At 46.0% G+C, this 13,430-nt stretch overlaps 2 protein-coding genes across 2 annotated transcripts; both read left to right on the forward strand.

Annotated features, from left to right (window-relative positions):
* Positions 1–1,711: 1,711 nt before the first annotated feature.
* Positions 1,712–3,606, forward strand: LOC128725581 (uncharacterized). The gene is made up of 2 exons (XM_053819334.1): positions 1,712–1,771; positions 2,881–3,606. The coding sequence occupies exon 2, from the start codon at positions 2,889–2,891 to the stop codon at positions 3,171–3,173; it is 285 nt and encodes a 94-aa protein (XP_053675309.1). The 5' UTR covers positions 1,712–1,771; positions 2,881–2,888; the 3' UTR covers positions 3,174–3,606.
* A 2,730-nt stretch (positions 3,607–6,336) lies between these two features.
* LOC128723350 (spermatogenesis-associated protein 20) lies at positions 6,337–10,706 on the forward strand. Its single transcript, XM_053817079.1, has 4 exons — positions 6,337–6,584; positions 6,805–8,436; positions 8,502–8,710; positions 8,784–10,706. The coding sequence occupies exons 1-4, from the start codon at positions 6,337–6,339 to the stop codon at positions 9,260–9,262; spliced, it is 2,568 nt and encodes an 855-aa protein (XP_053673054.1). The 3' UTR covers positions 9,263–10,706.
* Positions 10,707–13,430: the final 2,724 nt, after the last annotated feature.

The raw sequence follows: 13,430 nt of genomic DNA on the forward strand, positions 1-13,430 counted from the left end.
GTTTTTTATTTCCGCATCGAGCTACAGAACGTTTCCCGTAAAAATTGAGCCACAATTCATACAACCATATGTTATATGATTTATATGATTGAGTTGCTTGAAAATTGCCTGGAAGTAAGTACGAAACAGTGTCGAATGAATGAAAATCTACAACAAATTTTCGAAATCCATTGCAAAGTTTCTTGGTTTGCATTGCAAAATTTATGATTATGCAAATTGGGGAGTGGCATGATGTTGATTGCAGTTGATTAATTTTTTTGTTTTCAAATATTTCGTTTAGAGTTTAGACACAAACAACCTGCAGCACGCTTTTTAACAGTTTTCCACAGTGCAGAAGAGCTGAAGAAGCTCTTCATGTCTGAATCAAGTTGAACGGATTAAAGCACAAACCTGTTCAAATCAAAATCGTTACCTTCTGAGAACAGTAAAAGAGTGCTAAAGAAAGAATGATAGGCAACGCAGGCATAGGCAAACTTTTAAACGATAGAAGGCTGTCTATGAAATTTGATTGCAGAACGTGAATTAGTACACATAGAGAATCATTGTTCTTCAAATATTTTCAATGATGTTAATTATTATATTAAAATCATTCAATTTACGAGGCATCAAGCTTTTTTTGAAAATCATTTGCATAAAAGCTTTTTGGGGGAAATGAAACCCATAGCTAATACTGCGACTGAAGTCTTCCAAACCGATTATGGCATGCTTGCTTTGATGCTGTTTTAGTACAACGTGCTGTACTAAATGCATCGCATCGCATCGAGAAGATTCTCCACTTCGCATCATGATTACCTTTGGGAAGCGTTGAACGTGCATCTCCGAAAAACCTATCTCGAAGGCTATTCGGTAATAAGCTGCACAATTATATCATGAATACGTTTGTTGAGTAACTGCAGTTGAGTGAATCACGACCAATCGTACACTCGTCGTCGTGTGCGATGATAGCTACCGTGCTGATCATACATGGCGGCTCAATCAGATGCTAACTACCAGTATTACTAGCCTCATCCTCACTCATCCATCAGCACAGCCACACGCTGAATACATGTTGAATTTGTCACTTAAGCAGCGCTCGCATCAATCATCTGCGATACTCTTCAGCGTGAGCAAACACAAGTAAAACCTGTTTCGGAATGTTAATACAGGATTCGGGCAAAGATATCCACCGGGTACTGATGTCTTTATCAATCTATTGACGCGAAGACCGATTCTCGTGCCAAGCACCCTACTGAGAAGTTTACTATCCTTGCTAAAATATATCATAAAATTTTTAGAAGATACTTTGAGGCTTCAGCGACATTAAACGGGCGAAGCATTTCTTGTGGCTCGAGTTAAATGAGTGTCACCTTCCAGCATCCCCAACGCGAAGAACGATCAATATTCGCCTAGGGTTCCACCCAAAAACCCAGAGGGATACCAGAGACAGACGCATCATTAGCATTCAAATGGGCTGTAAGCGAAGGAAGCTTACCGAGCGATGCCTACGGGAAGGGAGTCTAAAAAAAGCCAAAACCAAAAAAAAAGCACACACCAAACGAACATACCGACGATGGGACAGTGCGATGGGAGAAAGAAAAGCATGCGGCCTGGATGGGTTGCCCCCCAACCCCAGCCAACATGGCCAAGTAGCCCGCTGCCCGGTTCGGTGGTGGGGATCGAAGATATAAAACCAACCGCACCGCTGGCGCCAACACTTTAATCGTTTGCCAGCACCGTGCGCCGTCACAACCGTATCTCGTAGCGTCGAAACGTCCCCAGGACTTGTCACAAGGTAAGCGTCCACTGTTGTGTGTCCCGTAGATCAGTTGTCCGAGATCCGAGATGTTAGGATCGTGGACGCAAAAGCGTCGTGGTTTCGGAATAAGTGTACAACCGAGGTCAAGATAGTGAGCCAATGCGCAATGGCCGAAGGCAGCCAATGCACGTTACGGTCGCGTTATTAATGACGCTGCTCAATGCGCACGTTGTGTCGATGCGCGAAAAAGAAAACCTCCAACAACCGATCTCCACGATCCCAACGTAACACCGTTATGGAGAACCACGACGCGTAACCACGGCGGTTGAGTTTGTCTTTCTTTTTTTAACCGCCGTTCGACTGGGCCCCACGGTGGCTGGACGTTCGAGAACCGGGAATCGGGTCGAAAATGGTGGCGCGGAAATCCAATGCCATCGAAAGTGAAATTGTTAACTCCGTTCTCCGGCGGGTGCCTTCGTGCGCCCCCCCCTGGGGCTAAGTGAGCGAGGGAACGAACCCGGGGCCAAGATGCTGTGTTTGGCCCCGCGAGAGGCGAATGAAAGGAAAAGGAGTCACTCGTGGCCAACGTTGAGATGGCGAAGAAACGCTAGCTCGCAGCGAAGAAGCCCAATCCACACGCAAGCTGTGGACAGAAGCCAGAGGCACCCTGTGGGCATGTCGATCGCAGGAAGAAACACAGGTTTTTTTTTCGTTTGGTGTGGAGTTCTTTTTGTTCGTTTTCTTGTTCGTTGGACCATCGCCGGCAAGGAAGATATGCGCGGTGAGCCCTGGAGGTGAACGCCACTCTCGAATGCTCGATTACGAAACGAGCCCTCCTATCCACGGTTGTCTGCGATCCGCTCGATTAGCCTGGGTTTCGATCGGTGTCACCACCTTCTGCGGGGTTGCCGATGAGAAAGGGTGCCAATTTTCTTCACTTTTCCGGGGCTCACGCTCTCTCGGGCTCGAAAAGGTTGTGAAGGTGTGAATATCGCTAGCTAGCTGGGTAATTGTCAGCTATTTTGGCACCTTTCAGTCTACTGAGGAAGAGGACTGCATCTCGTGGACTTTGCTGAAGAACCGTGGCGGATTAAATCACTGTCTGTGACACTTTTTTCGATCTTTTTCTCTTACACACGTTGCAGGTTCCATCATGAAGGTTGCTATCTGCTTGTTTGCCGTCATTGCCCTGGCCCTGGCTGCCCCGCAGCGTGACGGTGGAGCACTCACGGACGAAGCTATCCGACAGGCACAATCCCAGCAGCTGATCCCGCAGGACGCCCAGATCCAAGGTGTCCAGCAGGGCATCCAGGTGGCCGCCCTCGAATCCATCCCCGGCAGCCAGCGTGTCGATCTGTTCCAGCTGCTCGGAGATCAGGTCCCGCGTGAGGTCATCACCAACCTGCAGTCTCAGGTTGATCAGGTTGGCCAGATCTAAGCAGCAACTGTGGATCGTGGAGTCGATCGGAGCCATTCTTCAACATCTCCCTCAGAAGCCTATCACTACTGCAGATTAGAAGCACTACAATCTCTTCAGATCCGGTTTCCGATTCCGCGTTCCGGTCGCGGCGCTTGCTTCTTTATGGACAGCTCTTCCGTTCCAGAGAGAGAAGGTCTAAACAACGGCTGGAAGAGGGACCGATCGGTGGTTCTTTTCGGTAGACTAACATGACGACCTCTAGAGGACGACTTGCCGAGTGCTGGCTATTCTTCCACGAAGGTGCCAACTGACATTTCTTATGTATAAGCTCTTTTCGTACATTTGTGCTACGGAAAGGTGTGCGTGTGCGTGTTTGTTTGTTTTTTTTTTACTATGTTACAAATGTTGACTTTTTACACTTAATTAGAAACACACAGAGAGATAGAGCGATAGAGACAAACATCAAAAAAAATGCGGATAAGAAAAATCAAGATCAACCAATAACAACAACACCGTTTAAACAAATCGCTTTGTGTTTTATTTTCCGTCTTGTGCGAAACTTAATAATAAGAAACAGAAATGGCGGGATATTTGCATGTGCTTGCAGATGCAAACATCCACTAGACCTTGGTTATGTCCACCTGATCGTTGCTAGTAAAGCTGATGACCCTCTTCAGATGACCCTCTGCTCGGCTTGGTGAACTTGGCCAATCAGTGGATCACTTCACAACACCTTGAACGAATTCTGGTCACAGATCTTGCAGACATTGGAGGGCACGTTTGTTGGTGGTTTTTCAGTACCCGTTGCTATGTTGTTTTATCTACTTTGTAGTCCCATGAGGTCATCAAAAGCAAAGCTGCAATAATCGTTACACGCATAGTACCTCGAAGCGTACATCAAAAAGAGCTTTTTCTTGAGCAAGGCTAATGAGTCTACCCACGTGTCTGTATCCCAAAATTTATGTCACAGCATGCTTTGGATGTTTTCCTAACGATCTACTCAATATGCTTGTGGTTAGAAATTGTCTGAACCACCTTTTGAACTGGCCGTGCTTTCATGGGGAGTTTCACGATGCCTTTTGCCCGTTTACTGCTGCAGGAAACAGTCCATAAATCTAAACCGTCGGTTTGTAGCTGGGTCTTCTGCAGTGCTGCTGCTTGGCTTTATTACTATGAACGCCTCGCTGTAAACCACATCTGAAGAATAGGTGAACCGACGAATAGTAGCGCCACATTCACCGAGGTGTTAAACATAGCTGCAAACTTGCTCGAGCCATCAAACAATAGAAGTCCTCGGAGATAATGGATGTGGTTTATCGTAGCAGGCGGGTAAATGTCACGAATAACTACAGAGGAAGGAATCTTTGTTAAGAGTTGCTTAACTATTCCGGTTGATGATCCTCCATGATGAATATCATTATTCGTAGCATAAGTAGCATTGAAATTTAAAGAATAAATTGCATATTTATAATTTAATTTTTCCATCTGTGGCGCAAGCTCACGAATTCCATGCAGATTAGTCCGTCTAAATTAGCATCAAAATGGTAAACAAAATGGAAGCAAAATTGCCTTCACTCTCGCTGATTTGCACTTGCACCTCACTTGGAAGAGGCGCCAAAGTTCGTTAAGCTCATTAATGCAAGCTTTCTGATATCCGGTCCCGGTAATCAGCTCCGATAACTTTCATTTGATTACCTGGTCGGCATTGGTGCATCGACTGCTGGGTAACTGCATGTGTCAAGTATGAAGATTAGATGCAAGACTCTAATTTCCCGCTGATTGTTCAATGTATACCAGATCGTTCGTGAGGTGGCTCTTTCGCGCCGCTTTCTAGCGATCTTCTGCAATACAGTTGCTTGCTGCGACTGTCCTTGCACACGCTGATCGTTCGAAAGTCAGGTCCGTTGCTCCGAGAGGTTGTTATTTTTGGAAGGAAAAAGCTCAGTGGGTTCAATAAATTACCATAATCTTCGCCGGTCGAGTCAAGGGCATCCCTGCTGCCTCACACCTTATTACCAGCATTTCTCTTCGCCACGGGCGTACCACCGCCCGTGGTTGAAGATCAACGAAATTAAAAGTTGTATAGTGTTGCGACCATCAGGTACATTTGATTGGTTTAGCATTCGAGAGGGTGAAGTTTTCCATCACTTCGCCGAAAGGTGATGGCTTTCCCCTTGGCCGTGGTCACAGGAACCACCTATCATTATGTAGAATTTAAACGGCCGTGTTTGGTTTGGTGTCCGGCACCGGGTGCAATATTTTATGCTAATAAGTTGTCTATCGTTGAGGATGGCTTTGTGCCGTGCAAAGTCAAGGAAAAACGGCTCCATTCGGCAGAGCCGCAGCATTCGGGGAGGATTTAATTTCGTTCTCCCGCATACTGTCGCGTGATATTTCGTTTTGCTTCTTTGCGGTGTGATGGTGAAGCCGGTAATTAATGACACCGGCAGCTCGCGGATCCGGTTTCAGGATTGAACATTTTTTGATCCCGAAAAACTAGTTTCGGTCAGTAAAGCACGAAAGAAGAAGATCACGTTATTCAGCTGAAGCTGTTATCATCGTTGTTTCATGTAGAATTTTAAAATTTATAGTAAAAGCTATCGTCCAGGGCACATTCTCCTTTGTGGTATTATTAATTAGCTTGATGTGTTGGTCACTGATTCTATCCAAGGAAAAGTTATTTATATTTGCTTTTATTTGCATAATTTTAAAATCAAATGTGTCATCCAATAGATCGTTCGCGGATTGCATGACGGTCAGTGTTAACTATACAGTATAAACCAAAACACCAAAATACAATGTGCCAATTGGTTTTGACAAAACAAAAATATTGCAAACACACACGCACAGAAAAGTGGCAAAAACGCAAAATTCGCGATTAACTGCACGGAACTACGAAATACCAGTGTGTAAAGTGGTCAATTGTTGCCGGTTTGATTGACAGACATTAGAAAAATCTTTATAAATTGTGAGTGCTTAGGTTTCGAGCTTTTGGAAAACGTAACATATAAACAACGCACAGTGATCGCGACCTGACAGCACGAGTGCAGTAAAACAATCGATTGTAACACTTGCGTCGTAGGGTACAAGCGTTCAGAAGTAGGGCCTAATCTTTTAACCTATTCACTCTATACAACGCTTGCACTCGATCGCGGATTCGGGGCCACTAGGAGCCTATGCTATGTTGCATAGCGTCGTTAGGATCCCGTTAGCGAACTATTTACGTTGCTACACATCCACGAACCTTCGCAAAGTTCCTCGTACCGGCGGTGCGAACAGTTGCTTCGTAGGTGCCCATCACCTGGCAGTTGACTGTTGCCATTTTTCTACGACCCACTCGCTGCAACTGCATCAAATTCCTTCACCGACGTCGTCCCCACGGCGTCAGCAATCGCATCCCTTATCGACGAGTGGCAACACGCAAGTACGGTAAGTGCACAAACCGTCGCCTACTCCGTTACCTGTGTACGCGCACGGTTGGTATCGATTTTTCATAGCTTATAATCATGCTCATTTTCATCCCCTTGTGAACTGGCTGCATCGGCTTGGGACGACGAATTGAACCTCTCGCGATCATTCACGGCATTACGCAACGCCCCAATCGTCCTTTCGCGGTACGGAAACGATCTGCTTATTCGACGCCACTCAGTGCCTGTTCGAACCATTCGAAGGGAACAGCGGGAGGCAGCATGGACGCTAAATCAAGCGGTGGCAGCGTTGCCTTGGGTGACAAAAAGGAACCGAAATTTACGAACCGCCTGAAGCAGGAAAAATCACCGTACCTTCTGCAGCACGCGCACAATCCCGTCGAATGGTACCCGTGGGGTGACGAAGCAATCCAGCGAGCACGGGCCGAGAATAAGCTCATTTTCCTCTCGGTGGGCTACAGCACCTGCCACTGGTGTCACGTGATGGAGAAGGAATCCTTCGAGAATGAGGAGGTGGCCAAGATAATGAACGAACACTTCATCAACATCAAGGTGGACCGGGAGGAGCGGCCGGACATTGATAAACTTTACATGATGTTCATACTTCTAATCAACGGTTCTGGCGGATGGCCGATGTCGGTGTGGCTCACGCCGGACCTGGCTCCGGTCACCGGAGGGACATACTTTCCTCCAATGGATCGCTGGGGAATGCCCGGTTTTACGACGGTGCTCACGAAGCTGGCAAACAAGTGGTCCACCGACAAGGAGAATCTCGTTACAACGGGCCGCTCCGTGATTGAGGCAATCCGGCGCAACGTCGATCAGAAGCGCATGGACGAGGTGGAAGACGTTACGAACATCGAAACACTGGAGGCGAAGTTCAAACAGGCGGTAAACATCTACCAGCGGAACTACGATCCGGTATGGGGCGGTTCGCTTGGAGTACCGAAGTTTCCCGAGGCTTCGAAACTAAATCTGATGTTTCACCTGCACGTACAAGAGCCGAAACATAAGATACTGGGAGTGGTGCTGAATACGCTCGATAAGATGGCCGCCGGTGGTATTTACGACCACGTGTTCGGTGGATTCGCTCGCTATTCGGTGGACAAGAAGTGGCACGTGCCGCACTTCGAAAAAATGCTGTACGATCAGGGTCAACTGTTGTCCCTGTACGCGAACGGATACCGGTTGACACGCAAGCCGAGCTATTTAACCGTTGCGGATGCAACTTACCGATACCTCTGCAAGGACCTGCGACACCCTGCGGGAGGATTCTACAGCGGTGAGGATGCCGACTCGCTGCCAACGGCTGAAAGCGAGGAAAAAATCGAGGGTGCCTTCTACGCATGGACGTACGATGAGATAAAGGAAATTCTGCAGCAGAATGTGGCGAAGTTTGGTGAGCTGGGCTCGGTTGATCCGGTGGCCGTGTTTGCCGACCACTACGACGTGCAGGAAACGGGCAATGTGGAACCGAGCAGCGATCCGCACGGACACTTGCTCGGCAAAAACATCCTCATCGTGTACGGATCAGTGCGAGAAACGGCAGAAAAGTACGAAACGACTCCGGAGCTGGTGGAGCGAGTGCTGAAGGTCGGCAACGAACTGCTGCATGAAGTGCGCGACAAGCGACCGCGGCCTCACCTGGACACGAAGATCATTTGCGCTTGGAACGGGCTCGTACTGTCCGGTTTGGCGCAGCTGGCTTGTGTGAAGGACGCGCCGGCAAGAAGCGAGTACCTTGCCACCGCCGCCGAGCTCGTGAAGTTTATCCGCGCGCACTTGTACGATGTCCAAGCCAGGAAGCTGTTGCGATCGTGCTACGGTGGTGGAGAAGATGAGTCTTTGGCTTCGTAAGTGAATACCAAATCGAATGTATTCGTGACGTCGATAAGTCATTTCTTTTTTCCCCTTGCAGAGAGCGTCCTATCTATGGGTTTATAGATGATTATGCCTTCCTGATCAGAGGACTGATCGATTACTACGTGGCCTCATTGGATGAGCACGCGCTGCACTGGGCGAAGGAGCTGCAAGACATACAAGACGAGCTGTTCTGGGATCCGAAAAATGGTGCCTACTTCTACTCGGAAGCTAATTCCCCGAATGTGGCCGTTCGACTGAAAGAAGGTACGTTTTTGACCGGTCGTAAAAGGGAAGAACGCTTTACGCCTGACTAATCCATGACTCCGTTGACTCACAGATCACGACGGAGCGGAACCGTGCGGCAACAGTGTAGCGGCGCACAATCTCCTGCTGCTCAGCGACTATTTCGAAGAGGAGCGACTGAAGGAGAAAGCCCGCACACTGTTCGACTTCTTCGCACACACAACCCCGTTCGGTTACGTGCTGCCCGAGATGATGTCGGCCGCGTTGCTCGAAGAACAGGGCCGCAACACGCTCATCGTGGTCGGCCCGGAAGGCCAGGAAGCCACCGCACTCGTCGATTCCGTGCGAGAGTTCTACGTGCCGGGGATGATCATCGTACCGCTGAAGATCGACCAGCCGGCTCACATCGAGCGGCGGCGCAAATCGCTCGATAACTTTAAGATGGTGAAAAACATGCCGACGGCGTACATCTGCCACAACAAGGTGTGCCACCTGCCGGTAACGGAACCGGAACGCCTGACGGAGGAATTCCAGCCGCGGTACACGTTCGACTATCTCGAGTACGAGAACTGATTCTTCGAGGCCTAAGGTTTTCCACGCGAACAGCATCCCCAGGCATCGTGCGATCGTTCGGGAGGATTCGCTGCCAACGAAGCTGGCGGCGTCTGACCGGAAGGTGCGCTAAACGCATGGGGAGTGTCGATGGAGGACTGGCGGCCGCAAAGGATGTTGCAATGCAGGAAACCGCGGAATATGACACTACGGACGAACGAATGGGCAAGAGCAGGGGCAAGCATTAGTATGTAAGGCAATTTGTGATGAAACGCGAGTTCGATATCAAATACGAAATCACGGAAGACGGTCAGCGAACGATGCGAAGTGAGAGCAGGTTTTCATGTATTCGCTGATATTTTCAAATTCTCCACAACGCCGGTTATTGTTCTTCGTTAAAGCGATGGTTTTTTAAACTATAAATTTCGCACTCCGTTACTCCCGGCCCCCTGCAAGAAAAGTTTGTTGATCGCTTGTTTCTATTAGGTCCTCTTTTTTGTTGAATAATTTATTTCTTTTTCTCGCGTACTACCTTATCGTAGCATCGTATGTTTAGCAGGAGACGTGTAAACCACTTATCGCTGTGGGGCAGTTTCGTTTTTGTAAAGGTCAGCAAAGAAAATTACGGTCGTCGTTGACGAATCAAAGCGGGTAGAATGATATTTAACTGCACGAAATAAACAAACACAAACGTGTGTGTGTGTATCGAAACGAAGGAATACAGAAACCGAACATAATCCTATGGGTAGCGAATCGGATCGCATCGAATCGAATTTCTTTTATAGAGCCACAAAGTTGAGCTAGCAGACGCCGCACCGAACGCTACCGATTGACGGATAAGCGTAGAATATTTGACGGGTTTAAGGTAGCGCATTGCTCGAGAAGTTATCGTTTTAAAAATACGCACGCCTCCCCTAAATATCGCACCGTTCGAAGTGCAAACTAGTGATTTTAATCCTTTATGAACGCAGAATGGAATTTAAATAATCTCTTTAGAACCAAGCACAACCCAACGTGATGAAACGCAATGACACTTTTAACTGTTTTACGATCTTTAAATAGAACCTTACATGTATTTGATGAGAAAAGGAATAATTTTATAACAAAATATAGTGACAACGCAACTTGTGTGGCAAATTTTTAAAAACCAACATTAAAAGTTTTAGAACGTTTACTAGCGTCGCTTTGGCAAAACCCCCCAGTAGTAGAGGGACGGCTTGGTGCGGAATCGAAATTGTTACCAAAAGCTGCAGTAGAAGGCACATTTAGGACGTGCAGCTCGAACAATATGATATCGTTTTATCGGCAAAACTCCAGTCAACGCCATCACATTTGATATTCTAAACCTTTAGATAAGCGAACACTCGCTCCAGTTTGAAGCTAGTTTTATCAATTCCTATTTATATCGTGCAGCAGCATGGATACTCCTACGATTAAAGTACCGAATAAACGTTGTTTAACACGACGATGTACGCTCTTCCTTCTTCTTTCGAAAAGACTGTCACCATGAACAACAGACAGTGAACTACAGTAATGTATTATACATTTATTTATATTTCTCATTTGCTTATCGTTTCTTCCATATAACCGCTCACTTTCAGTTCGCTACCCATTAGGGATATAATAGATCGTGTGTGTTTGTGTTTCTGTTTATGTATCGAGTGTTTTTCTGTTGTATCAGCTCATCAACGGTACAGTAATACGTCGTATGAAAAATAAGCAGTTCCGCTAGGATGATACGAATCTGTTCCTCCACTCACTAACATTCACCGTCTGCCGTAACTCGTTTCCAATCGGGCATCCTTTTTCCATATTTTAACATGCCAGTTGCTTAATCTGTCCTCATAGTATAGCTACAATATTTTACGGCCATTCCGTTTACGGCCCGTTTAATGTGTTTTTGTATTATGCTTCGAATAGTCATATTTCGTTTACTGTTGCTTTACTCCCAAAACTCCACTCTGTCGTTCCCATTAACTGGTGTTTAAAATAATTATGTCTTTTTTATTCTATCCTCTTATTCAATGCATACAGTTCATGCTGGATAAGCCAACTGTAAGACATCATATTTTAAATTAAACTACACAAAGGTGTCGCTCAAAACAAACAAGGTACAGCTTTGTTAATTACCATACTAACAATTGCAAAATTAAACGTCCTCGTTTGTTGAGTTTATTGCGACAAAGAAGGGTTTAAAAGCTCGCAGTATAATCATTTCGTGTAGCTCGAGAAACCATATTTCATAATTCAAATATTTCTTCTATTTACATACACAAGGAAAGCTTATAAACCTAGCTCATAAATCGATGGACCTCTTAGCTTATCCGACCTGAACTGTATCTATCAACTTCAGCTTGTTTTCTTGTTAGTAAACGTAACCAGTAAGTTTAAGTACGGATTTGATGAAGCAAATACCTCAAAAGAGCCAAAGTAAAACCAAGAGACCTCTTCGCTGGTGAAGATACATTTTTTGACTGCTTGGAAGATGTACGACCGAGTTTCTATTCTTATTGCTCTTTCCCTGCCAAAGCCTTCCAATCCGAAGGTTTATTACGATTCATTTTAGTTTTTACTGAAAAAAAAACCTTTAAATCATTTCACATCACGGAAAGCGAAATGCAAAAAATAAGATGTGGTTAAACAGTCAAAAGAAAGAAAAGAAATGCTAAAAAAATCAAATGCTATTACAACATTTTTGAATGAAACGTTTCGTGCAGAAATAATCGGTAAAAAAAACATACAAACAAACCAACGGATATCGGAAATTATACTCTAGCGCTTACGGTTATATTTTCCAAAAGGCTTAAAGGTATAGTTAAGAAAGATGAAGTTAACATATATCAATACGGTGAATTCTCTCATACACATTTTGCCATCGTGGGGGTTAGTAAGTGGCCGGGGTGGGGATCGTACCTCACATTAACACCTATTTTCTCTATCGTTTTCTCTTACTCACACTCTCTCTCTCTCTCTCTCTCTCGTTCAGTTTTAATTCTCATTCTTTTCGATTTTTGGACGGAAAACACCAGATCGGTGGCATGGCCACAGAGAGATGGCCCATTTTTTCCACACATTTTCCCAACCGGTCTAACAGACTCTCGGCTGCTTTTCCATCTCATCTTCCCCACCGCTTTGCTTGGAACAAACTGCGTTTGCCACGGTACATTTTTCACCCAATCGCCGCTACGTGAGGTCACCCTGGTTAGGGGGTCTGATTCGGTGTGGTTCACCGGCTAGGAACGGGTGGAAGATGTCGAGATGAGGGCTTCACTACACATTACACACTAAACACAGCAGCCGACACACTTACGGACGTCGTGTCACGTCACTAACAGGTGGGCCCGGCCGCCACCAGCCGTCAACACCAACAAGGACACGGATGCTTTTAGCAGCAATACGACCAACAATCATTATCCCATGCTTTTTTTTCTGGGCTGGTCGCTTCTTCCTTTCTACCGGCCGCACTTCACATTGAGCCATGCGATTCGCATTATTCTTATACGTACATGCTATAACTTCGTTCTACGGTTCCACCTTTCGCTTCCCCGCCGAAACTATTAGATACCTCGTACGCGTATGTTCGTATGTGTGTCTGTGTATTTGATATTTAAATATTGTATGTTTCCCTAAAAGTGTTCCTCTATTCCCATATCAGCTAGGTTAACTGTCACGTTTTTTTTTTAATTTCTGTTACGACATTACACACCCGCCGTTGCTTGCCGTACTAAAGCAGCTAAATAACTTCCTTCTTACGCTATTCAACGTTAGCTACGACATTTTGTGTTCCCTACATGGGACACCTGTTTTTCGTTGGCCTGACGGGGTTGGTTATACTTAGTGTTAAGCCTTGATAAAGAGGACATTCATCATGCCCTACCCCTCCTTCCATGCAAAGCAGCATCTCTTCACAAACGACGCGAACAAAGGTGGAAGGGAGACGTAGATGTGGATTCGCGTAGCAAAACAATCATTTAAAAACCCTACTTTTCAACGAGCTTTCACATGCGTGCTAATCTTAATATATATTCACTCCTCAAGTTCATATTTCCTCGTCCACCATCAGCCATAGCAAACTCGTATGTACAATCGATTAACCCGGCCACCCTGGGCATCCATCACAAATAAATCGCGCTCAAGCCCACCAAATACAAACACGCTCACTCTCACTAGTTGTTGAATGCTCAAGCCG

The sequence above is a fragment of the Anopheles nili genome, chromosome 3 (genome assembly GCF_943737925.1).
Source record: "Anopheles nili chromosome 3, idAnoNiliSN_F5_01, whole genome shotgun sequence".
Taxonomy (NCBI): Eukaryota; Metazoa; Arthropoda; class Insecta; order Diptera; family Culicidae; genus Anopheles; species Anopheles nili.

Coding starts and splice junctions, on each gene's coding strand:
- LOC128725581 (XM_053819334.1), top strand. CDS start 2,889: ATGAAGGTTGCTATCTGCTTGTTTGCCGTCATTGCCCTGGCCCTGGCT.
- LOC128723350 (XM_053817079.1), top strand. CDS start 6,337: ATGTTGCATAGCGTCGTTAGGATCCCGTTAGCGAACTATTTACGTTGC. Junction 8,437..8,501: donor GAAGATGAGTCTTTGGCTTC/GTAAGTGAATAC, acceptor TTCCCCTTGCAG/AGAGCGTCCTATCTATGGGT. Junction 8,711..8,783: donor GGCCGTTCGACTGAAAGAAG/GTACGTTTTTGA, acceptor GTTGACTCACAG/ATCACGACGGAGCGGAACCG.